Source organism: Trifolium pratense, linkage group LG2 (genome assembly GCF_020283565.1).
Source record: "Trifolium pratense cultivar HEN17-A07 linkage group LG2, ARS_RC_1.1, whole genome shotgun sequence".
NCBI classification, from domain to species: Eukaryota; Viridiplantae; Streptophyta; class Magnoliopsida; order Fabales; family Fabaceae; genus Trifolium; species Trifolium pratense.
In genome coordinates this window covers 50,996,086-51,020,780 of record NC_060060.1, presented here as the reverse complement: position 1 = coordinate 51,020,780, position 24,695 = coordinate 50,996,086, and the positions used below count along the sequence as shown (strand labels likewise).

Sequence of the window (24,695 nt, the reverse complement as noted above, 5' to 3'; positions counted from 1 at the left end):
CATTTTTTTTCTTCATTAGCAATGTGGGACTTACATTACAATCAACCCCAACAGTTTGAACCAGAAAAAATGTGTTCAACCTATCAAGAGGGGATCGATTTAGTAATAAATAAAAATAGGGAGATTAAAACCGTAATTTAACAACAAAAAATTCATGAATTGAGCTAGATCTTCCAAACAATTTTTCATGAATTATTTCTATACAAAAAGAATGAATTATGTTGTGAATTCGGTTAAAAATCACACCAATAATACTTTGATATGTGGAGCAAAAGAACGGCAACCAATATCAAGAGGAATAAGCAATAATCTAGAAAAACATCTCTCTCGTAAGATAACTAGTAGAGAATGTTGAAAGGTGCAAAATCTAAAAAAACATAGTTCACTACTTAAGTAGCAAAATGAAATCGCACTTTAACTAGCGAACCTTATAAAAAATAATTTCATAGAGGGTAAGGGAGACAAAAATATTAGATTTTATAAGGTTTGCTACTTAAGTAACGAACTCAGTTCACTATTTAAGTATTGAACTGTGTTTTTTCAAATTTTGCGCCCTTGAGTTAGCTACTTAAATAGCGAGTTGTGTTTTTTTCATATTTTTCCCCCTTAGGACTTTATATTTTTGAAATTTCCAGGGGCGCAGAAGAAAAATTAGGGGGCACGAAAGAAAAGTTAGGGGAGCAAAAAGAAACACTCTAAAAAACAAATTCGATTAGGAATCACTAATCAGACCCATCTAAGTAACATTAACACAACATTCAAAAATGGAACCTCCATATTTCTCCCAAACCCCCCTAATTTCCGTTTTTGTACTAGAAGCTAGGTTCACAATCTATTTTCCAAACCCATATATATATTTATTTCGGAATGACGAATCCTTTGGCTATGTTTCGAAATCTGTTTTTAAACATGTCGTTTATACAATTAGTTATTACCCATTGTACTTCATCTCTTCTTCATCTATACTCAACCTATATTTCTCACAAAAAACAAATTGTTTTTTGTTGCATTATGGTGATTTGGAGAATGAAAAACGTAATACAATCATAAGTTACTGGTTCTACTTATAAAGGGAAATGATTGATAGTGCGACACACTTGTTATGCGAAATCCAACGAATGACATGACACAATATTTATGTTCCTCTATTTAAAATATAATCAAAACTTTTGAAAGAAAAAAAAAAAAGCTCAAAAACACGTAGTACATGTTGAACTCCTTCGGATTTGGATTCTCTGAATTCACAATTTCCTACATTTAGGCAAAATTTAAGGGCATTTTTGTCTTTATAACACACATTAATGCGTATATATGTAATATTTTCTCTTTCTTAGTTAATTTTTGTTTGAATGTAGGTGAATTTAAGATGAAATGTAGAGAATTCAAATCTTCCTTCACGGTAAACTCCTTTCCACTATTCCACTTACACACTTCGTTGCTTTTCGTTACTATATGGTTCGCACTATATAGCATAACTTGCTTTTAAAAGAAATGGTTCAGAGTTTATTTTACAAACCTTAGCAAACGAAACACGTTTTCCAAATTAATAATTAGTTTAAAAAATATATTTCAAACTACTCTTTAAGAGGTAAAAACAAATTTTTAGAAAGCCTAAAAGAAGTATGGGGCCTAAAGAGAAATTTTCTTGAGTTTGAAAAACAAATGTGCCTGAAAAAATTAAAATCGGAAAGGTGGGAAGTAACTATGTGCTTCATGTTCTAAGAGATTGTCCAATAGCTTTGAAAGTTTGGCAACATAGTATTGATCCTGAATTTCAAGCCACTTTTTTTCTGTGCAATTTGGAACAATGATGGTTTGAGCTCAAGTTAACACATCATCTTGGTCATTACAAGGATTTTGGGTCTGGACTAAATGTTACTGGTTGTGGCGGTGACATAATTAATCATTAAAGAAAGGATTCATTTTAACTATGTTGCACACATTATTTTCTTATTTTTCAAATGAATTCCTATTAAAACGGTAGCTTTGAAATGATCACAAATTTATATAACTAAATAAAGTAACAAAATAGGACAACTTTAGTCCCCGTGAGCTTAACTCAATTGATAGGGACATCACACTATATGTGCAGAAGCTCGGGTTCAAAGCCAGGACACTCCACTTATTCACCTTTAAAGTGAATTTTATAGCCACTAGGTTACTTAACAAAAAAAAAATAGCACAACTTTATTTACAGGCAAACACAGTTGAACTAGTTTAATTTGGGAATACAACAATAACAAGATAGACCAGAGCATAAACTGCAAAGCAAATAAAACAGCAACTCGTAGTGACGGGCAGAAGAAATTATTTGAAACATTGGCTGACTTCTAGTGACAGCAGAAAATAGATTGCAAACTGCACATGTTTTAGTGACAATCAACAGAAAACAAGATTGCACACAGAAAACTAGGTTTTAGTGACAGCAACATAAAAGACAGCATTGCACATATACACTGGTTTTAATAACAGACACTAGGAAAAGAAACAGATTATGCAAAAAAAAATTACCACAATTTATAAAAATCATTTTCTTGGAAAAATTAGTCTTTTAACTATCTGGTAAAAATAGTTCCTTCAATTGATCAAATTGCATAGAAAGGCTGTAACCTTTTGGTGATTGTCACCGCCAAAACATGACAGCGACAAAAGTATGAGCAAAACAACACCATCTCCGATACTGAACAAACCAACTAGTTCTACATAATCAGATATTTAAGCGTCTGTTAATCAGGAAAGAGAACTTCACTTCCAGCAAAAAAAGCAAATTGAAATTGTTGTACCTTGACATTTTCTAAAAACCCGTAACAATAATGAATATTATTGAAACCACATAACATTCTACTATTTTAGGAGTTAAAGAACACACTGAACCTAGAAAAATACTGAATAACCACCAAAATGTGCAACGACAAAAAAAGCCATAACATTTCACTAATTAGTGATTTATCTACCACTTAGGCAGCAACAACTTCATAGAATTTTTGACACAACTCAACATAAGCAGAAAACAACATCAAATTAAAAGACGATTGCATCACCAACCACCGCCGCCACCACCACGGTTAGAAAATTCATTATAGCCACCACCGCCACCACCACGAGGTGCAGAAGGTCTATCATTTGCATAAGACACACGAACGGGTCGCCCGTTTAAATCCTGGTAAACAAGAGTATGTCAGTCAACAATCTAACAATGATTATTAAAAAGCAATCAATATTTAACAGTGCAGTTTTACAACCTGCCCATCCATAGCAAGTGCTGAAGTTGCAGCATCCTCACTGGTGTAGCTGACAAATCCAAATCCCCTTGATCTTCCGGTGTCTCTATCAGTGATAACTCTTGCTGAAAAACAGAGCCAGCATTATGATTATAGCAAACACCAATGTCAAACAAAGCAGATACTTGTTTAAAAAAAAAACAAATACACTTTCCTTAGTCTGTACAACTACAATTACATTAAAATTTAAATTTAAAATAGGTTACATATCATGTCATGGCTGCTAAGATTTTTAATATCTTATCCAAGTGAAATTCTAAGACAAAACCATGGCGGAACAATATCTTCCATTCATCAGCATGCAACAAAAATACTACATCAAACAAAGTTCTAGTATGAACTTGTACATGTACATGCAAGGTCATCATACTACATAAGGGGATTGAAAAACATGGCAAAATTAAGCTAAATCAAACCATTTAACAACAATAAATTAAATCAGATGAACTCACCCTCAGTCACATCTCCATAGGTTGAGAATGCATCCCTAAGAGATTGGTCATCGACTCCATAAGAAAGACCTATCATAACAAATGACATAACCATAACATTCATAGGCAGTGCCAAAATAATAATATATAGCCATAATAATATATATTCCAAACCAAAGTAATACCTCCAATAAAAAGCTTGCTTGACGACATGTGGCGAAGGTAGTTAAGCATGGGTGAAGGGGCTTGGCTGGTCTGAGAAGCACTCTGCCTCAAGAGGTTTCCAATCTTGTTACAGAAAGCCATTTCGGTTTTACCTAAGCTGAGGTTCTCAAAATTCCTAATACAAAAACAAACATATCAGTATCAACATAATCATGTTTTGTTTATCATAAATTACTGTAACAGGCACAAACAAAATAAATAAATAAAATAAAAAAATTAATAGTGAGTGATAAACAGAGAAGATAAACAATAAACAACACAGTAACAGAGAAAACAAAACATCAGCATGAAAAACGTATAATTATAATCATCTATCATAAATTATCTGATCAGCTTGAAACCCTAGTAAACCCTAAAAAGCGCAGAAGAACCATCAACAATTAAAATCGAAGAGTAAATATGATGGAACAAAATTCAAATTACGAATCAACAAGAGAATTGAAATTGCATCAAATTGATGCGTATATTTTTGTAAAGAAACCTGAATTAGGGTTTTGGAAGTGAGAAATGGAACTTACGAGAGAAAAGAGTGAAGCGGCTAGGGTTTAAGCAAAACCTCACAAACAAGTGAAAATGATTTAAGCTGGGAAAATATCTTCGCTTTTATAGAGGAAAGTGCTATTCGGGGTTGAGATCTTCTGCGGGCGGGTGTATATTTAAAATTTGCAGCTGATGCTGATGTACGGTGTTGTATTTGTTTGTTATTTATTTTCTTTTCTTTTTTGACAAGTTTGATTATATTAATTGTTAACACTTTTTTTGGTCTACTTGATTATTTTTGGTCTACTTGATTATATTACATCAACACACTACTGCTGTACATTATCCTATTCCTACCTTGATGGGCTTTGTTGATATGGCCTGCTTAAAATTTACTACTTTTTTACAAGTTTCTTTTTTACATATTCTCTTTACTTTTTAGATTCTCTGAGAATTTAATGTATTTGGTTCATAATATGGTCAAAATACATTAGATTCTCAATAAATCTAAAAAGTAAACTTTCTTTTATATTTAAGATCGGAGGGAGTACTTCTTTACAAGTTTTCTTCATCACTATGAAAAACATTTACTCCCACATTTGCATTTGACTAGGGGTGGACAGTGATTGGGTCTGGGCGAGTTCGGGTTCAAGTTGTCATCCAGTTTAAACTGCAGAGTTAGGGTGTGTTTGTTTCAAGGTTTGTAATGTTATTCCTAGGAATATGAGATCTGAAAGGTAACATTGCTATGTTTGTTTCAAGTTTTGAAAATTTGTTCCAGGAATTTTTTAATCCCAGGAATGTTAATTACACATAACTTTTACACTTGTTATTCTCATGCTAATAGGGTGGGAATATAACATTCCCATGGGAATAAAACTCAACTTCCTATAACTTCTCATAACTTCCCACTACCACTCACATTTATTTGCATTTTTATTTTTTCAATTTTTTATTTTATATAAATTTTAAAAACATTCCCAGGAAATCTAAATTTTAACCAAACACATGAGTAGGAATGTTATTCCTGGAAATAATATTCCTAGGAATATCATTCCAAGGAATGCAATTTCATACCTTGAAACAAACACACCCTTAAATTAAAAAAAAAAGGTTCAATCTATTAAAGAAATGGAGAGCGATTTTTACGGGTTTGGGTTTCTGGTTTAAACGGATTTTTGAGATTTGATTTGGTTAGAAATAAAAAAAATTAATAAAAATAAAAACAATAACAAATCAAGTTGCGTTTCAAAATGTTCTAGATGATTGTTTCAATCTTCATGGATTTGAGGTGAAGTGAGAAAGTGTAAAGAGGAGGCGGGGAAGAGCTTAGAGTGTGTATATCGCAAACCCTAATTCAAAATGTTGCATTTTGATTTGAGTTTAATTGTTGTGCACTGTCGGTGTAAATTATTTTTACACATACATCCAATAACGCGTTGCCACATCATTTAATGAATGTGACACATCATGTATTTTTAATGACCATACATGATGTATCGGTTTATTATTGGACGCATGTGCAAAATAACGTTACACCGACAGTACATATAAATTAAATTCTTTTAATTTACTCATGTGGCCGAGTTTCAGGCACCGTCGGTCCAATTCCCTCGGACTCATCCGTACCAACCAAGTTTATTTCTTTTACTCTTTAATTTTCTACCCTCTATTTTTCCACCTTCATTTTCAACTTTTTCACAAGAGATTGTTCACCCCCCGCTCTGCTCCTCGCTCCCGCTCGACAGGAAAACTCAAGCACCACACGTCGTTCACTGTTCACACACCGCCTCGCCAGACACGCTACCGGGAAATAGCTTTCTCTCTCTCTGCTCGACCAGTCGACCACCACCTTTCTCTCTTTCTTCACAAAGAGTATGAAAATGAGTATTTTTAATTTCTGGGTTATATAGTTTTGATTCAAATTGGTTTGGTTGTTTTCTGCTTGTTCTGTCAAATTGGTTTTGTTTTAATTTGTTGATCTTCTGCTGTTGTTGTTGTGTTCTGCACAACGAATATTCAAATTTGGGGGTTTAGTTTTAATTTGGGGTTAGAAAATATGGTGTTCTTCTGCTGTTTTATTATGTTCTTCTGGTGGGTCTCAATAGCACCGTTATAGCTGCTTTTTGACAGCACTGGATGTTATTATACTATTATTATATATATGCATGTATAGGAATTTTTAGTTTTAGTTTTAATAGTAGGTAGACTCTTCCGATTCTACTATTCGATTTTACCTAGGCAAAACGATTGTACCTAGAATATCGATTTTGAAAGTATTCGATTTTAAAATGGAAGTTTTGTATTGGGAAAAACAAGTTGAATGCACAACTTTTCGAGACTAATTTCCTATATGAAGTGCCTTAAAATGTGCCCTTAGGGCGCATGTTAGCTTTTTCCATTCTTGTTATTGGTTTAGTTGTTGCGGATCACTGTGTTTACATGTTCTTATATGATGAATTTACGGTTTTTCTTTTTAACAGCTACAAATTGATGGGAGTTTCTTTGTTGTGACTCGAGCACGTCTTATTTTATTATCTTGAGGAGGGTAGTTGTTCTGTTCCTTTTGGTACATTGAACCACTGCCATTTTGCCTTCGCCACCTAAATTGCAGTCACCATCCCTTACACTTACGAAACTATTCCCATAGCCTCAACATTTTCACTATCAACAACACCACATAGTATTGAACAAAATAATTTTTTTGAATTTTTTATTAAACCAAAATTTTCATGGAAATTCAACATATTGTTTCTGGATTTTCTGCAAAATTATCATCCGCACCATCAATTCCAATTGGAAAACAACTTTTCTCTTTGAAATTCCCTTCTTTGCTTTCTTCTTCATACCCTTCTATTCAATCCCAGAATTTTGAAGTTCCTAGTGGAGCTTTCTACCCTATCAGCATTGAAAAAAAAGACCGATTTTATAGTTCTAGGAGGAGAGTACGGTGTAGGAGTAGCAGTAATACTGCAGATCCAAACAAGGAGAATGAGGTCAGGGCTCAGGTCGCGGGGAGGAGGAAAAAGCTGGCTGTGTTTGTGTCCGGCGGAGGGTCGAACTTTAAATCAATTCACGAGGCATCCAAAAGGGGATCACTTCATGGAGATGTCGTTGTATTGGTTACGAATAAAAGCGGTAAAGCTCCATCTAACTACCCCTTTGCTTCCATTTGTGCTTCTGATGATAATGTAATGTAATTTATTTTTTTTTTATTTTCTATAATCATTGAGTTTATCTACATTCTTGATTGGCTATTTTATAAGCATATTCTCTTCAATTTTAATTGATAACACAGTCTCATGATTAAGATGGCATGCATTTCTGTAAAAATATTTTTATTATGCATGTAGCTTAAAGAAGCAAGCTTCTTCGTGTATCAATCAGCTAGTTACATGTCACATAGGATATTGACACTGTTTTAATTTACTTTTACTCTGAATCTATAGTTTACTAAAATTTTCTTTCTTTCTTTTTATTTTAATTTTAAATACTAGAGTGTGGAGGTGCCGAGTATGCGAGAAATCATGGTATACCAGTTATAGTGTTCCCTAAAGCAAAGGCCGAATCCGATGGATTGTCTCCAAATGACCTTGTTGCTACACTTAGGTTAAATGCTTCATTATTTCTTTTTCTGTTATTGCATTTAACTTTTACTTTTAGTATTTAATGAATCTGATATGTCACGTGACTGCTTTACTTGAAATTTGAAATGCAAAGGAAACCAAGATCAATTTAGATATGACTAAATTTGCAAAATGGATTAAAAAAAAAAGTGATATGCTACATTGAGATGTGGTTATACTAATAGCGAATGATACATGTTTTCAACAGGAGATTTGAGGTTGATTTTATTCTTTTAGCTGGATACCTGAAACTTATACCAGTGGAACTGACCCGAGCTTATGAAAGATCCATATTTAACATCCATCCATCACTTCTTCCAGCTTTTGGAGGCAAGGGATACTATGGTATGAAAGTACACAAAGCAGTCATTGCTTCAGGCGCAAGGTACATTTCTTTCAAAATAAGTAGTATGTTGTTTTTATGAAACATGTTTGTGCTTTTTCCGTGCTACTTATCTTTGCATCATTTTCTGTGTTAGGTTTTCGGGTCCCACAATTCATTTTGTGGATGAACACTATGATACAGGGCGTATCCTTGCCCAGCGTGTTGTCCCTGTGCTTGCTAATGATACTGCAGAAGAGTTGGCTGCAAGGGTTCTAAGAGAGGTACTGGCAGTGTATATCATCAATCAACTCCGGCAAAATTGTTGCATTTTAAACTATTGAGCAACTTTAAACCTGAATGAAATTTAATTAATATATTTATCATAAGATGCGTTCATGCACAACAGCATTTATGCAACGAAAAGGTCAATAACTTAGCCTTTTGACAAGATGAATACCGATTATTAACTGCTTGTTTTGATTTCCAAATTTAGGAGCACCAATTATATGTTGAGGTGGCAGAGGCTTTATGCGAAGACCGTATAGTTTGGAGAAAAGATGGTGTTCCCCTCATCCAAAGCAAAGCAAATCCTAATGAGACTTATTGATTTATCACTTATATGGTCAGATATTCACTTTTAACCTTATAGCTATACTTTCAGATTACAATATATTTATATGTTCTACTTAAGTTCTTCATCATCTTTTTACCACAAAGCCTTGTATTTGATGCGTCTTTGTTTGATCCTTTTGCAGGGGATTTTGGCCATAGGTTTGCTCTCAAATCTTCATATTTCCACCGAATCAGTAGCTAAGAAAACATAAGTATCACGCAGGTGAACTCGGGTATTCATGTGGCACCCCCCTCTAAGAATATAATAAGTAGAAAACCACAATTTTGTCTCCTAACCTGTTCGTTATAGACTTATGTTAATTTGCATCTCGAAGACGTTATGGTTTTAGCTACAATGTGGTTGGTAGTACTCCACATGTGGCAAATGTTGTAATTGCATTGTGCTTAGGTCTATCGACATGAAACACGATTTGTCGAAGTCATCTCATATAAAGTGAGTAAAGTTTCTCCATAGAGCATCAAATACCAATCTTGGTCCCCAGACATGTGCATTATCATCTTGAATAAGTATTGTGGAGTGTTCCTAAATGTATTGGTCCTCCTTAAAGAAAGTGACTAAAGTCTTCCCTTGGTTTAGTAGCAGTCTTGATCCCCCTCCACCTGTGCATTCTCAAATTGCACAAGTATTGTGGAGTGTTTGCGCGCGTGAGACTTTTAATAATATAACATTATAACTTTGTGTATGTTTTTTGGTTGGTAACCATGTTATTTATGTGAACTACGTCAACTTTGCCGATGACTAATGTTTGTTGGAGAACCTTATTTTTTTTATCCACAAGGCTGGAACCCAAGATCTTATATAAGTAATGAGTTCTGTTTTACTCGGACCAATGTAATGTTGTATACAATATTTATTTTAAATAATCAAGTGATTGATTATTATTCTTCAAATAAAAAACACTGTTTATTTAAAATGGAATCAATGTTTTTTCAAACATGTCAGTATCACTTGCAAGATCATATTATAATAGTTTCATTATTTATCCGTACTAGTGTATATTAGAAAGAACAAAACATTCCCTTCTTAATTGATGTTATTGTCTTTAAAAAATGCCGGTTCACGAGTCTGTGTTTTGGTCACATCTATTTCATTGTTTAGTAGTAGTAGTAAAGCAGCAATAGCCAACAAATAAGTAGAAGAAAATGATCAGTATTAATCGCTTTTGATGTTTTCTCTTTAGGTCCCCTATGGTTCTTTTCCCCTGGATTTTACTTTTTTGCCCTTTAATAAAAACTTCGGTTGCTACGAACTGAATTTTTTTTGCCTTGAAAAAAAAATCGGTTTCTATTAACCGAATTTTCCCTGAATTTGAACTAGAAAAAATTTCGGTTTCTGCCAATCGAAGTTTTTAGCAAGGACAAAATTAAAATATTTGGGGGTATAAAAGATACATGGGAGGTCTAGAGAGAAAACATCATCGCTTTTGAAGAACAATAAAGTAGTTAAGCTCTCTTTTGTGTTTTTTAATAGACCTGTGCATAACAAGCTTAATTAATTCAACTATAATAAGATAAGATGATAGCTACTAGGAATATTATTGAAAGGGTTGAGGTTCGAACCTCAGACTTTTCACTTCTCCGCACTTGCTTATAAAGTGTAAGTCTAATCACTAAACCAAAATATCTCATCCATTAAGACTTAAGTTTGACAATGTTAAATTTTGTTCTTATAAGTACATACCAAAAAAGGAAATAAAAAGACAAAATTAATTATAGGAAAATGATTTTTTACATCTTTAATATGTTGCATGCACAAGTTCCAAGATAAAATTTCTATATTGGTATTATTAACTATGTTGCATGCACATATTACATCTTCTTCCCATCTAAAGAGTGTCTAAAGTTATAAGGAGTTCAGGTTGAAGAAGAACTACAACCAACGAGTGTTGGTCATTCGTCTCTACTTTCTTTGCATTTCAAGATCACTACTACTAGAGAGGTTAGCATCAATGATACATCATCGAGGTATTCCTAATGTCGATCTTTGATAAATCAACATGCCATAGATCCTATAATTATATTATTAAATTTTTTTTTTGAAGAAGCTAAATTAGCCCACCCAAATTGGCGTCAGAGAGAATCGAACCTCAGATCTCAATAGGAGCACACTCTCAGGTCCCAAGCCAATACCAATGCACCAACCCAAGTGGATTAATTATATTATTAAATTAATCCCAACAAAATTTAGTCGATGGCTACTAGGGATATTATTGAAAGGGTCAAGGTTTGAACCTCTAATTCTCCACACTTATAGCGTGTAAGTCTAGTCATTATAGATCATAAATAATAAAAAAAATCAACCATAAAGGCTCGGACATTAAGGCTCTATTTAACAATGAAAAATTTGAAGTTTATGACTTATAGCCTATAGTTTTATTAGTTTATAAGTTCATACAAAAAAATGTTAACAATTGTTTTTGGTAATAGAGGGTCTAAGCCCGACAAAAGGAAAAAAAAAAACTACAATTCAATTTGACGCAGAGTAGAAACTCCACTAACATCAACTAAAAGCGGTTGACTAATTTGGCTCGGACATATATCTAATAAACACCAATGAACATAACTATTATAATCTATATTTTCTAGAACATCGGCACATCAATTAGCTTAAAGGTAAGAATGACAAAGTTTAACTTTCTAATCCAATATTTGATAACAATTTTTCTCACGAGCTTATTATTTATTTTTACTAGTTTATAGCTTATTTTGATAAGCTAATTTTTTTTTTGACTTATACCTTATTATTTTTCTTCTAGTTTTACTCATGTCTTACTTGAAAAAAATAATATTAATTCAACATTTTTCATGTCATTTTATATTTATAAGTTTGTTCAACTGTTAATTTAACCAAATATCATTAATTCAATCGACTAATTTATCAGTTATTAACTATAAAGTAGCTCATAAATTATAATATATAATTTTTTTTACTATAAACTAATTTATCATCTATTAGTTATTTTTTTTATCAAAAAGATCTTAAAAGTCAATACATTCTTACAAAGTTTTTAAAAATCTTCACTACCTTTTATTATGTCAAAATAGTCTCTCAAAATCTCAATCTAATACATCTCATAAGTTAGTTCCGATTAAGACTTTTGTATTATTAAAAAAATAAAATAATGCTTCAAATAAAATATGATGTCGTAAAGTTTGTCTAGATATTTTTTTTTTAGTTACAATGATATTAGGACAAAGTTTTTATCATAAGATAGTTTTTTCTCCCAATCGAATTTTTTCTATATCCATAGAGCAAAAAGCGAACCTCCAACCAAAGACAATAGAACCCTTATTATTTAAACTCATTCAAAAGTTTGTTTAGTTTTATTTTGAAATGATTTGGACCTTCAAAAGTCTCTAAGTAACTAATTTGTTTGGCATATAAAAAAAATTAAAATGAGTGATCCACATGTGTGATGCTAGATTCCGTTGTATCGTTGAATAGGATGAGCTAGGCTTCTTCAACCATACCCTCTATTTCCTTCTGGATAATCTCCCATAACATTCCACAAATATTTCTTATCAATATTTATTTCTTTTAATAATTAAAAAACAAAATACATACATAAATAAATAGAAAATACAAAATAAAAACTGCAAACAATAAATAAATTAACAATTTTTTTTGAAAGCAAGACAAACATCATACACTCAAAGTAGCTGAGGAGAGTGTGTCGATCGTTAATTGGTTCAGTAGTGATTGACATTAGACTTGATAGAAATGATCGTAGTTTGATATTCACAACTGCGATTGGAAGGAGACCGAAACCAGTTGATGTCAAAATTGATCTTTAAACCAAATTATGCGGTCTTGTGGACCCAAAACCGGGAAAAAAAAGTTAAGATGAGTGTTTTTTTTTTAAAACATTTTAAATTAAATTAAATATATATCACATTTAATTAGTTAGTTAATTTGGATTGGATATTGATTAATTCACTTTTGCTTGGCATATTCATAAACTCAAACTTGATGATTCATCTTCAAGCATTGTTTTGAAAACGGTTGAACCAACAATTCCAGAATCATAGTTCCTCATTTTGCATGTATTGATTTTAAGCAGATGATGATTATAGCTACAAGGGTTTGATTGATGTGTTCACTGTTCATTCATTCCTTCATCATCTTCTTCTTCTTCAATTCAACATGATAATGTTACCTTTTTGCTCAGCCACACCGTGTTATTCCCCTTCTTCTCAGGTCAATTTCTATCCAAAAAATGTTTTGCATGTTTATCAATGTTTCTGTTAGTTGCGAATTTTTTGTTTTTGGTAAATTACTTAGAACAGTTAATTTTGTTGTTATTGTAGATTCCTTTATTTGGGGGATTTCAATCTCTTTGTCCAGTTCGAAAGGATTTTGAGAGTAAATGTGTTGCAGAAGAAACTGTACATTTAGGTTTGCATTATGGAACACCTTCACTTAGAAATTCATTTGCAACACAAGCTATAAAGAATGTTTCAGCATGGGAAAATTCAGATTGGCATCATTCACTAAGTAATGGAGAATTTAGATATAGTTTATCGACCGTGCCGGAGGAATTAGTAGACTTTGCAGGACAGTCAACTGAAGGATCTGATGCATTAGTAGCACCTGCACAACCAGAAGCAATATCGAGTACCGATATATCGTCGGGGAAGTTTGAATCTGTGTCTAGTTTGATTCAAGGGGGTAATGAATCGTTAGCTGCTACAAAAGAAAGTGTTGGTGACCTTGTTTCTGGAGTAAATGAGTCATTCAATGCAGCTGTTAATAAGGGAGAAGATATTTTACGAAGCTCGCTGGATACGGCCAGTTCTTTTGTTGATTCCATTGTTAAAAATGCTACTACATCTGCAGATAATGCTTTTAGTAAGGTGTTTTCTTCTGTTGATCAAACGGGGGATTTAGCGAATAAGAAAATTACTAGCGTTTCTAGCGGGATAAATGGAGTCACGAGTAAGGCACCTGGTTTGGTTATTGATGTGTTGCGCCGCACAGTTGTTGTGGTAGAGAGTTCTTTATCAAAGGGGGCTTCCTATGTTGTTTACTTGTATGGATCAGCCAAGGAGGTTCTTCCTGCAGAGATTAGGGGTTCAGTCAATGTATATGAAGAAAAAGCAACACAAATCTTAAGGCCTGTTGGGTCTGCAACTCAACAGGTAATGTATTGATAGAGATTCAACAGGATTCTTTACTCTCAAGGCTCAATTTTACCTGATTCTAAGTCTTTGCTTCCCTTGAAAATTTCATTTTCTTTAATGTTTGTGAAATTTGATTTAAATTTTTCAAATGATTCAAAACATCTTTTATATGGGTGGCTCTTCTTTAGCTCTAGCATAAGAAGTTCTTTGCTTTTAGTTCATGCTTGAAAGCTCTGTGTTCTTGTTCTTAATATATGCTGTTTCATTTCACAAACATCCTGAATTTGCTAGCGTACGTTGATAACATATGTCCCATAAACAGATATACACGGCTTTCTATTCATTGGAGAAGAGTCTTGGCTTGGATCCAAACGACCCGATTATTCCATTTGTTGTTTTTGTCGGCTCTTCAGCAACATTGTGGTATGAATTCATCTTTCCTCAAAAAGTAAATTTTTTTATTTATTGGAGAATTGAATTTTCATCACAAACGCCGTCTGTAATAGATGTCAGATATTTGCAGGGCTATTTATTGGTTGTGGAAATATGGAGGTTACTCAGGAGATTTATCACCTAAATCAGCTTTTGAGCTCTTGTCTGGGGACTCAAATGCTGTACTTATAGATGTCCGCTCTGAGGCAAGTTATGGTCAATTTTTTTCAGGCATTTTTAATTTTTTAATTCAAAGCGGGAGAAACAGTCATACGATTTATGAAAGTAAAGTCAAGATGTCTTGTGTTTTGAATCTTTTGATGTTCATTCTATACTTGTTCCCACCCTCCTTCCAAACTCAAACTACGGTCTTTTGAGTTTTGACATTATGGAAGTTTTCCTATCTGTTTACAATTGTTTGGCTAACTATTTTCATATCAATGTTGATTAATGAAGTCGCTGCTTCTTTCCTTTATGCAGGATTTGCGAGAAAAAGATGGTATTCCTGATATTCGACGGGGTGCTCGGTTTCGCTATGCAAGTGTAACTCCAATCGAGGTTGGTTTAATGTATGATAATACATAAAAATGTGACAAGTATATTTATGGCATGCCTTAACTATGTTAAATGGAGCAGGCCCAGATTCTTGGTCATTTGTTATATAGATTAGCAATCATGTGTTACCTATCTACTAATAAAATTACATATTATGTAATTTTCAGGTTGATGGCTCCATACGCAAGTTGTTGAAGGGTGGTAGAGACCTGGATGACTTTTTGGTTGCTGTTGTTATTCACAATTTGAAAATTGTTAAGGTATTTTGCTTTGCATCTCGAAACAAGGTCTATTGTTCTGAATAAAGTTACTTGGAACTTGGAAGTGTATGGAGTAACCCCCAGACACTTTAAAATTTTCTTCCATGTTTGTATAAACAATATTTTATACACCCTTCCATAAAGTTGTGGTTAAAAGTTGTGATTTTTACAAACGTGTCATTTATTATTTTATTTTATTGCTTGGAGGACATTAAATGGGGTTGTAAAGTGCCTTTGAGTTTCATACCCTGCATGATAGGTGAAAGTTTGTGCTAAGATTCTAATACATATTCATTGATTTGAAGTCTGTCTATGAATACCTTTTATATTTTCACCTGATTATTTGCATGAGAATGATGTATCAGAAACTTATTTTCTATGGTCTATAGGACAGTTCCAAGGTTATTGTGTTGGATGCTGATGGTACTCGTTCTAAAGGCATTGCAAGGTCCTTGAAGAAAATTGGAATCAAGGCAAGTCTGTCAACAACTGCTGAGATATTTTCTGCAAATCTTTATTGTGATAGGGATATACAACTTAAAACTACTACTGTAATCCATCGTGTTAACTATATCACTCGCCCTCTGTCGTACTGTATATTCATTCGTCTGAACATCTTCCAACCTTAATTTTGTTGCTGAAGCCTGTGCATAACAGAATGTTTCTATTTGTAGTAGGAGATTTAGCATCTAGATAACAAAGAACAGTTTATAATGCTTCTATATCGGATATAGGATCATTGAAACTGGTAATTGTATTTTAAGGTTAGGGTTGAAGAGCTTAGTTTTTTAAAAAATTGAATAGAAGAACTTTGGCATGGTGAAAAAATAGGATAATAATAGAGAAATGTTCCGGCAACAGCACTACAATTTCATATAACTCATAAACTCAAGTCTTTGTTAGTGTTTGCTTGACATATATCAACCTATGAAATCCATCCATATATTGAAGTAGAATAAAATGTGACTAGCCATGTTGATATTTTACAGAATCCATACTTGGTCCAAGGTGGCTTTCAGTCTTGGTCTAAACAAAGTCTCCGCATCAAGGAACTCAAACCTGAAACAACATTTACCATACTTAATGAGGTATTTGTCAAACTATTTCTGCTTATCTGTATCTTTATGTACATGAATTTCACTAGCTTACACATAACCAAAAATATTGGGATGAAAGCTCAGTTCTCTAATACTAACAACTCAAGATGAATCCTCTTCTTACCCCTCCTACTGTTTGAGCTAACTACCAAATGAATTCTTTATTTTTAATGCATGCTAAAAAGATTAAGGAAAAACTTGTTTGATTATGGGTCCTTCTGTATTTTCAAAACAAAAGCCAATTTTTATTCAAAAGATATGTTTTTACAAATATGATAAAAATGGCTCTAAAAATGGCTCTAAAAGCAATTTCGGTACTTTTCTTAGAGATTATGGCAGGGATTCTCAAGAAAAGCAATTTCGGTACTTTTCTTAGAGATTATGATAAAAATGGCTCTAAAAAAAGTTGCATTGTGGGATCAGTTTTTTTAACAAATATATTGGTCTGTTCATCAATGAATATGCATTTTGTTCGTTTACAGGAAGCTGAAGCAATTCTAGAGAATATTAGACCTTCTCCTTGGCAAATTTTAGGTTATGGTACGGTAAGTGTCAACTGTCAAGTTACTTATGACATCTTGATTTTTCATTGTTATTGTCATTTTGGTTGGATTCCTTGTGTGCTAATCGCAAAGTTAGTTTTATAAGGTTCATGCCATTTCATAACAGGTTTTTAGTATTGAGCAAATTAAAAAAAGAAAAAAAAGAAAAGGAATTGATAGCACTTTCTATATTTAATTTATTCTATCTTCAAAATTATCTATCTTACATAAATATCTTGTTTGCTTTCTTGATTTTTTCCTGATAATTTTGTTTGCTTTCTTGATACTATGAAAGCATCCTTTCTTGTCATATTTTGATTTGATTTAGAAGTGCTTACATGATTTTATTTATTATTATTATTATTATTATTATTATTATCTGCTAATGAATGCAACTAATTTTGATCCAGGCACTACTTGCAGGGTCATATGGATTAGTAGGTGCGTGCATGTTCTTTCTCATAAACTATGAACTTTCAGAATTGATTTTGTTTTGGACTACATCTAAGTTCTATGGCAGTTAGTCTGCAAACATATATGCCTACAAACGCTAATATATATGTGAAGTTGACTAGTTTACTTTTCTCACAAAATGTTTAGCGCGTATATCATGTTTGCAAATTTATTTTGAATCTGTTGCTTAAACTTATATTCTAATTCCATTTAACATCATGCACAAGTGACTGGAAGTCTAAGATGCTATTTAATGAGAGCCTAATGATTTCAACCACTTTATTGTTAACCATTCGTTCATTTGACTGTCCTGATCTGACAAAGTGCGATCGTTACTGTGTCAGAGTGGGAGAAAACATTGCAGTTTATCGGTGTTTTTGGCCTCAGTTTGGTATGTATATTTTCCTTTGAGCAAAGCAAGTGCTTTAATTAAATATTCCTTCTTTAAAAGAATATGGTTCATATTTCAACTAACGTTGGGAATAGCATAACGGGCCCATAATTTTGTCTACTGAGAAATTCTTATATTCTGTCAATAACATTTCCTTGTATATCACCAGACCTTATATCTGCGGTTTTCTTCATATGAAAGGTCAGAAGATTTGACGCAAGATGTGAGGTGAGCGTACTTCATGATGGATGTTTGGTCATATAATCATGAAATTAGACAATGTTTGAATAGTTTAATTATTATCAATTGTCATATATGTACTCAGTTATCTTAATATTCAAGTCATGTTAGATCTATACAAGCTTCTCATTTCCATAATGTGAACTATATTGGCTACATAGTATGCATTGTGTTCACTAAACTTGTCATTGCATAGACACTAAGTCATCATTTCAGAAAGATCAGAAATTGTGTTTGTGTGTCTTGATAGAAGGTTTGAGCAAACATAAAGAGCATCTGTAATGAAATTTGACCTTTTTGTCTTCTTCTGTCCTTTTGAAGGCTATTGCTTGCTCCTGTTAAACTTGGAGGTCAGGCGTTTTCATGGGCTGCCGGAAAATTGGAATCAAATGGCATAGGGTTACCTACATCACCTTCATCTTTAGATGTTCAGAACCGGGTGTTACAGGCCGCTGCTAAACATGAATCCCAACCATCTGATAGTGAAGGTAACCAAGACCCAAATCCTGAATCCACAGTTACTCTCAATCAAAATGCATGAGAATATTGTTCCAGATTGTCATGTGCTAGCATGGAAAGAAGAACAGAGATTACTATGGTCAAAACAAATTAACTCACATGACTTGAAATTTGCATGTTGACATCATCCAACCTTTTCTAAACACTGTAAAGCCAACAAGGATGATTGTATTTGATTATTTTTAGCGCTGCAAGTTGCAAGAATGCCACAGGTGCTTAGCACAATTTCCACCATCAAAATAATAAGAGTGTATTTGTTAAATAAGTTATTATTTGCATGATGCAAATTGTACTAACAATTTGTGGTGTTGCAACCAATATAGTTTAATAGTTTTGTAAACTGTGTATCCTTTAAAAAATTATTTTGATGTTTAGGCCTTGTACAAATTATATTGTTATTATTTAATCAGTTAGAGGAAATTTGATCAGCAATGATACTGAATGCAAGGAAATAAGAAAAGGACTATAAGTTCCCTATACAAATACAAATAGAAGTAATCAATGTTGGGTACTGTGGAATTTGTGATGTAACTCTCCCTCTGTTAATTCCCTATACCAGAGAAAACTTGTAGTCAATTTTCGTGTATGATTTCTAATCCTCTTCAGTACCTTACTAAGAGTAAAATTACATCTCACGTTATCCAAATATATTGGCGCTTTCGATAACCATGGCAGATGGAACACATTTTAGAACCATAGAAACCCAGATTGCACAGCTTATTGAAACCATCAACAATCAAGTCCTTGAAGTGTGAACAATGGAACCACTTCACTGAAACAGTAGCTAATCACAGTCACACCATTACTGAGACTTCTAATTCCTTGGTATGAATGGAAACCCTTTTACAAACATTAGCTCAAAATTCAATCTCAGATGGCTCTAATCATAACCAACGGGAAACCCTTTTCCACACCAGGAATGTGAAGCTCGACTTTCCCCATTTTAACGGCACACACACCTTAGAATGGATTTTTCGTGCCGAACAATTCTCTGAGTATTATCGTACTTTGGATCCTGAGCTCCTCACCATCGCTACAATTCATTTCGATCAAATTATTATTCTCTGGTTCCAACTGTTGCAACGCAAAACCCTTTTTGCTCATAGATGGACCTTGCACGCACAATCAAATTGGAATTTGGGCATTTCGCCTTCGATTTCCCTCGTACCACGCTTTTCAAATTGTCGCAAACTGGATCTATTGATGACTACACTATCTGAAATTCACCACTCTTGGCAATGGTTCCGATGGTTTCACTCCTGACCTCGTTTTCGACTGTTTTATTAGCGGCTTAAACAGAGATTCACAACGAGAGATAATTTCACAAAATTCCCTTACCAAGATTTTAGTATTGGTAATCATGCAATTTATGCAAACAAGCTTTACTCTGCTATGCCTGTTCTGCATATGATACAGTCAAGCATGTACTTTTCTTAGAATAAATTTTTATATCTATGATACTTTACTTTTTTTGGTTACATTATATCTATAATACTTATAGTTACTCTTACTCATGAATTTTGATTATGATTTTTTAAAGTTATTTATTGACATTTACTAATTTGACTTTATATCTGTAACAAATGATTTATAGATACAAATTATTACAATTAAAGATTTTGCAAAAGAACAAAGTGCTTAACCACGGTAACAAAACAGATTCTAAATCATTATACATACCGATAAATGCATTGAAAAATTAACAAAGAAAGTGCCATACATATTCATCACAACAATGAAAGTTATTACACATGTTTTTCACCTAAACTAAATCAACCTAAGTAGAAAATAATATTGTAACTATTAAACATTGCGGCGACATAAAGGACATGTCGATTTAACATTCAGCCACTCTCGAATGCAATCACGATGAAATAAATGTGAACAACAATGTTTAGGCATCCGAATGGCAGTCGAGGAACCAGCACACAATTCCGTAAGACAAATGCAACAAGTTGAATCAGAATCTGCCGAAGACCCTGTTGTTGTTGTTGTTGTTGTTAGTTCATCATCAATGGCGGTGAAAAGTTGTTGAAATTTTTGATGATTGACACGATTCACTTGAGTAACATTAGGGTTTTGGTGGTGGTGGTGGTGACCCATATTACCGATAGAGTTAGAGTCAAAGACAATGGTGTGATCTAGCATCGACCATGGCGGGATAACATTGGAAACAGGAACACGATCGTTCACCATCAATGGATGATTCACTGCCACCCTTCTTGTTGATGATCGTGAAGAAGACATCATGTTGTTGCCGACGAAAGAATCAAGGATCAAAACATCATCAACCATTGTTGAACGCTGCATCATAGTACTGCCTCTGGTATTCAAACCCCTAACCACTTGATTCATCATTCTTCTCTTCTTACTGCAAAAATTTAGTTCACAATGTAGATGAATATTGAGAGAGAGAGAGAGAAGAGTGAAGACTGAAGAGCGATAAAAGAACAATTCATTCATTAATGATTTACATAGAAGGGAATTTTATGACCGTTATATATGATGCGTGATTATCAGTTTATCTCACATAATTAAATGTCAAATCCTCAAAAGATTTAGTTTTTTTTCACAAAAGATTTAATTGTTTCCCGTAAACAGTAAAACATCTAATTAATAAATAATTAAATACTGTAAAAATCTCATTAATGTACCCAAAAAAACTCTCATTAATAAATACGGTAAATGTTTAGTTTTTTTTTCTTACAATTTTAATTGTTAACAAAAAAATCTTATAAACCAATTAGTTTGGTCTAGTGGTGAGGAATTTGGTTAGTACTTTATAGGTCATGAGTTCGATCTCCAGCTCATTGTAAACAAAAAAAACAACAAAAAAATATCTTATTATTATTTTTTTCGACACACTCAATATTTTTTTTACCAGCTTATTGATAAGTGTCAAAAAGTAGTTGAATTATATTATGAATTAAGACAATTATTAACTTATTTTGCAAGATTTGTGTATATAAGTCCCCAAGAATTGTACATATATGTTTTGATCTAAATTTGGTTAGTATATCTTAAATCCCAATCATTTTGACAAGTTTTTGTAATTAAAGTTGAATTTTTGATGAAGAATTAATGGTTGATCTTGAAGATGCTCGTTGGGCTAGAGAAAGCTAGAGAAAGCCAGAAATTTTGTTAAATTGGCAGAGAGTTTCTGGCTTAAGCCAGAGAAAGCCAAAAATCCTATTGAAGTGGCAGAGAGTTTCTGGCTTAAACCAGATAAAGCTACAAGTCCTGTTGAATTGGCAGTGAGTTTTTGGCTCCAGCCAGAGAAAGCCAGAAGAGCTGGAGGTGACTCAGAAGACACGTGTTAGCAAGGTCAGTTATGAAGTAAGGTAGCTGGCGGAGCCAACTATAGCTGGCTGGGCCAGCTTAAAAATCTAGTTCACTATAAAAGGACACCAAGAGCAGAAAAATGGATCATATAACTTGTAATACTTCTAAAAAACAGAGAAAAACATCTTAGGAGCTAGGTTTAAGCAACTTGATGGTGGATTTGCTCATCTTTGTTGAGGAATCAACTCATGATGTTTGTTCATCTCAATTTCTTTCATCTTTGTAAAGTTACTATGTCTATGGGTAACTAAACTCTCTTATTATTGGGATTAGATGTAAAATAGTCTATGAATATGTATTTATCTTGATCTTGTGTTATACATGTTTTGGTGATTCAATCAATCTTGATATTATCCTTGCTTTTAATGTTTTATCCTTTGGATTTGAAATAGTATAGGAATATATGTTTTGAACCAATGAATTAGGATAATATCTATTGAATCTAAACTCTAGGAATAGATTTAGATTTAATAATCACTTAAAGTATTGGTGTTTAAAAGATATTGTATCAATTAATCACCCGAGGGATCGGGGATTGATCGATGTAATAGTTTCTCGTCGTTATCTGGGAACGGAAACATACGAAGAGCAATACGTGATAAAATTGGTTGGTAACTCAAATATGTATAACAGGTCAAGGAAATGCATATGAATAGATATTTGAATTCTAATCCCGGCAATTTCATTTCTCTGATATTAAAATCATCTTTTAATCGCAATTTTATGTTCACAAGCAAGTTTTCATTGCAAAATCTCTGAAACTCTTACTCAAAATGATGGTGGTTGTTGAACGGTTTTTTTTTTTTTTTGAAAACTTGGTATCCGGTCTTAGGACCGACTAATCCAAGGGGACCAATCCCACCGCCCACTTGCGGGGGCCCCATTTAAAGCCAGAGTTTTTTTTGCTCTGTATGGACTTAGCCCACCGAAATTGGCACCAGTGGGAATCGAACCTGAGACCTTGAGAGGAGCATACTCCAAGGGCCCAAGCCAACACCACTCAACCAGTGGCGGAGCTAGCCCGAAAAATTGGGGCGGGCCGCTACAAATATAAATCGAACATGCAAAAGAAATTACTAAAAAAAAGATATATCATATCGAAAGTTTGTCTAGTATGCATATCTCAAAAGTAGTCAAAAGGTGGACCATTAACATGTTTATTAAATAAATTTTAAAAATATATTATGAAATATATTTTATGTCAAATGTGTAAATTTCATACTTTTTAATTAGTTTTTGTATTTATGTTTATAATATTATATGCATATCTCTAACAAAAATTTAAATTTTTTTAACAAAAGATTGATCAAACATGAATTTTTATGCACAAACTCTATTTTAAATAAAAATTTGAGTACATTTTTCTCAAAAAAATATACTTGAATACTTCGACAAAATAAATTACACATTTTAAGACATCTATAAATTATTAAACAATAAAATATTAGAAGGGATGCTTAAAAAAATAAATTAAAAAGTATATTTGAATTCTGGGACGTAAAACTAGCGGGGGTTTTAAACCCACGCAAACTGAAAACATATTAAAGAATACTGGATTGTATGGTTTGAAACCCCCGCGAAACAAAATTTAACAAACTACACAGACTATTTAGCGGGGGTTTATAACCGCCGCTAAATAGTATACCTATGAAAAAAAAATTAAAAATTCTGGGGCGGGCCATGGCCCTGTCCAGCCCATGAAGGGCTCCGCCCCTGCACTCAACCAACCCCAAGTGGGTTTGTTGAACGGCTTTTGATATCGCACTAGTCTCTGTGGAGACGATAAAAAAAAAACTTACTTTTGATACTTCATCACTTATTATTATTATTATTATTATTATTAACAGCCGTTTCGCGCATGTCTGTATGATTAATATTTTTTATTAAGCAAACTTATGTAAAAAAAAGAAGACATGTTTGTATTATGATGAGTTTGTTAATAAAAGATTTTTACTACTAAAAAAAAAGACATATTTTTATGATATGGTGAATTTGTTAATAACAGATTTTTGCTGCTAAAAAAATCAAGGGTATTTTTTATTTTTTTTTGAAATAATCAAGGGTATTGTTAGTATTATGAAAAGTTCACACAAAAAATTATTGTATAGATTACTAGCAGCCAGACATGCACTTTCCATACCTGTATGTGTGATCCATATTTTCTATTAAGCAAATTTATGTTAAAAAAAAACATTTCTTATGTTATGGTGAGTTTGTTAATAAAAAATTTTTGCTGCTAAAAAAATATGTCTTATGTTATGGTGAGCTTGTTAATAAAGATTTTTGCGGCTAAAAAAAATAGTCAAGGTATTGTTGATATTATGAAAAGTCCACAATTTTTTTAACCTCTTTATATATAGTTATTAGAGGTGGGAATAGGCTAGGGCGAGCTATGCTTTGTCAAGCCTGAGCTTGGCCTGTCAAAAAATCGAAAGTCTGAGCCTAATAATGGTCTATCATAGGTTTAAAGAAATAGGTTAGCCTAACCTGAGCTATATAGGCTAGGTCATTGACCCTTGTAGGCCGGCCTGAGGTATAAATATCATTTGTGCCTTAGGATAATTATTTTTGTAACCAACAATGCATGTCTCTCACTATTATGTGTTTAAAGGACTAAAATAAAATGTTGAAATTCTTAAAGGACTAAAAACAAAATGTTGAAATTTCAAGAACCAAAAATTTAAATACTCCCTCCGTCCCAAAATATAAGAGTTACTTTGACTAAATGACACTATTCAGTTA

General features: G+C 33.0%; 4 protein-coding genes across 5 annotated transcripts; 2 read left to right on the top strand and 2 right to left on the bottom strand.

Moving 5' to 3' along the window:
- Positions 1 to 2,749: 2,749 nt before the first annotated feature.
- Positions 2,750 to 4,600, bottom strand: LOC123905588 (glycine-rich RNA-binding protein 4, mitochondrial-like). Of its 2 annotated transcripts, none has more exons than XM_045955256.1 (5): positions 4,456 to 4,600; positions 3,898 to 4,052; positions 3,734 to 3,802; positions 3,243 to 3,346; positions 2,750 to 3,160 (listed from the first exon to the last, which is right to left on the bottom strand). In XM_045955256.1, exons 2-5 carry the CDS (start codon positions 4,016 to 4,018, stop codon positions 3,038 to 3,040), a joined length of 417 nt encoding a protein of 138 aa, XP_045811212.1. In that variant the 5' UTR covers positions 4,019 to 4,052; positions 4,456 to 4,600; the 3' UTR covers positions 2,750 to 3,037. The 2 variants fall into 2 exon arrangements, with proteins under 2 accessions (XP_045811212.1, XP_045811213.1); XM_045955257.1 differs by lacking the exon at positions 4,456 to 4,600 and adding an exon at positions 4,419 to 4,440.
- Positions 4,601 to 6,093: 1,493 nt separating this feature from the next.
- Positions 6,094 to 9,740, top strand: LOC123905584 (phosphoribosylglycinamide formyltransferase, chloroplastic-like). The gene is made up of 7 exons (XM_045955251.1): positions 6,094 to 6,292; positions 6,901 to 7,555; positions 7,915 to 8,026; positions 8,252 to 8,428; positions 8,523 to 8,649; positions 8,862 to 8,990; positions 9,124 to 9,740. Exons 2-6 carry the CDS (start codon positions 7,150 to 7,152, stop codon positions 8,973 to 8,975), a joined length of 936 nt encoding a protein of 311 aa, XP_045811207.1. The 5' UTR covers positions 6,094 to 6,292; positions 6,901 to 7,149; the 3' UTR covers positions 8,976 to 8,990; positions 9,124 to 9,740.
- A 2,857-nt stretch (positions 9,741 to 12,597) lies between these two features.
- Positions 12,598 to 19,043, top strand: LOC123905583. The gene is made up of 13 exons (XM_045955250.1): positions 12,598 to 13,199; positions 13,310 to 14,140; positions 14,445 to 14,545; positions 14,646 to 14,760; positions 15,035 to 15,112; positions 15,277 to 15,369; positions 15,759 to 15,842; positions 16,359 to 16,457; positions 16,949 to 17,011; positions 17,419 to 17,449; positions 17,806 to 17,852; positions 18,022 to 18,080; positions 18,414 to 19,043. Exons 1-13 carry the CDS (start codon positions 13,146 to 13,148, stop codon positions 18,631 to 18,633), a joined length of 1,875 nt encoding a protein of 624 aa, XP_045811206.1. The 5' UTR covers positions 12,598 to 13,145; the 3' UTR covers positions 18,634 to 19,043.
- A 1,234-nt stretch (positions 19,044 to 20,277) lies between these two features.
- LOC123905587 (probable E3 ubiquitin-protein ligase RHG1A) lies at positions 20,278 to 21,000 on the bottom strand. The gene has a single exon (XM_045955255.1). It carries the CDS (start codon positions 20,967 to 20,969, stop codon positions 20,415 to 20,417), a length of 555 nt encoding a protein of 184 aa, XP_045811211.1. The 5' UTR covers positions 20,970 to 21,000; the 3' UTR covers positions 20,278 to 20,414.
- Positions 21,001 to 24,695: the final 3,695 nt, after the last annotated feature.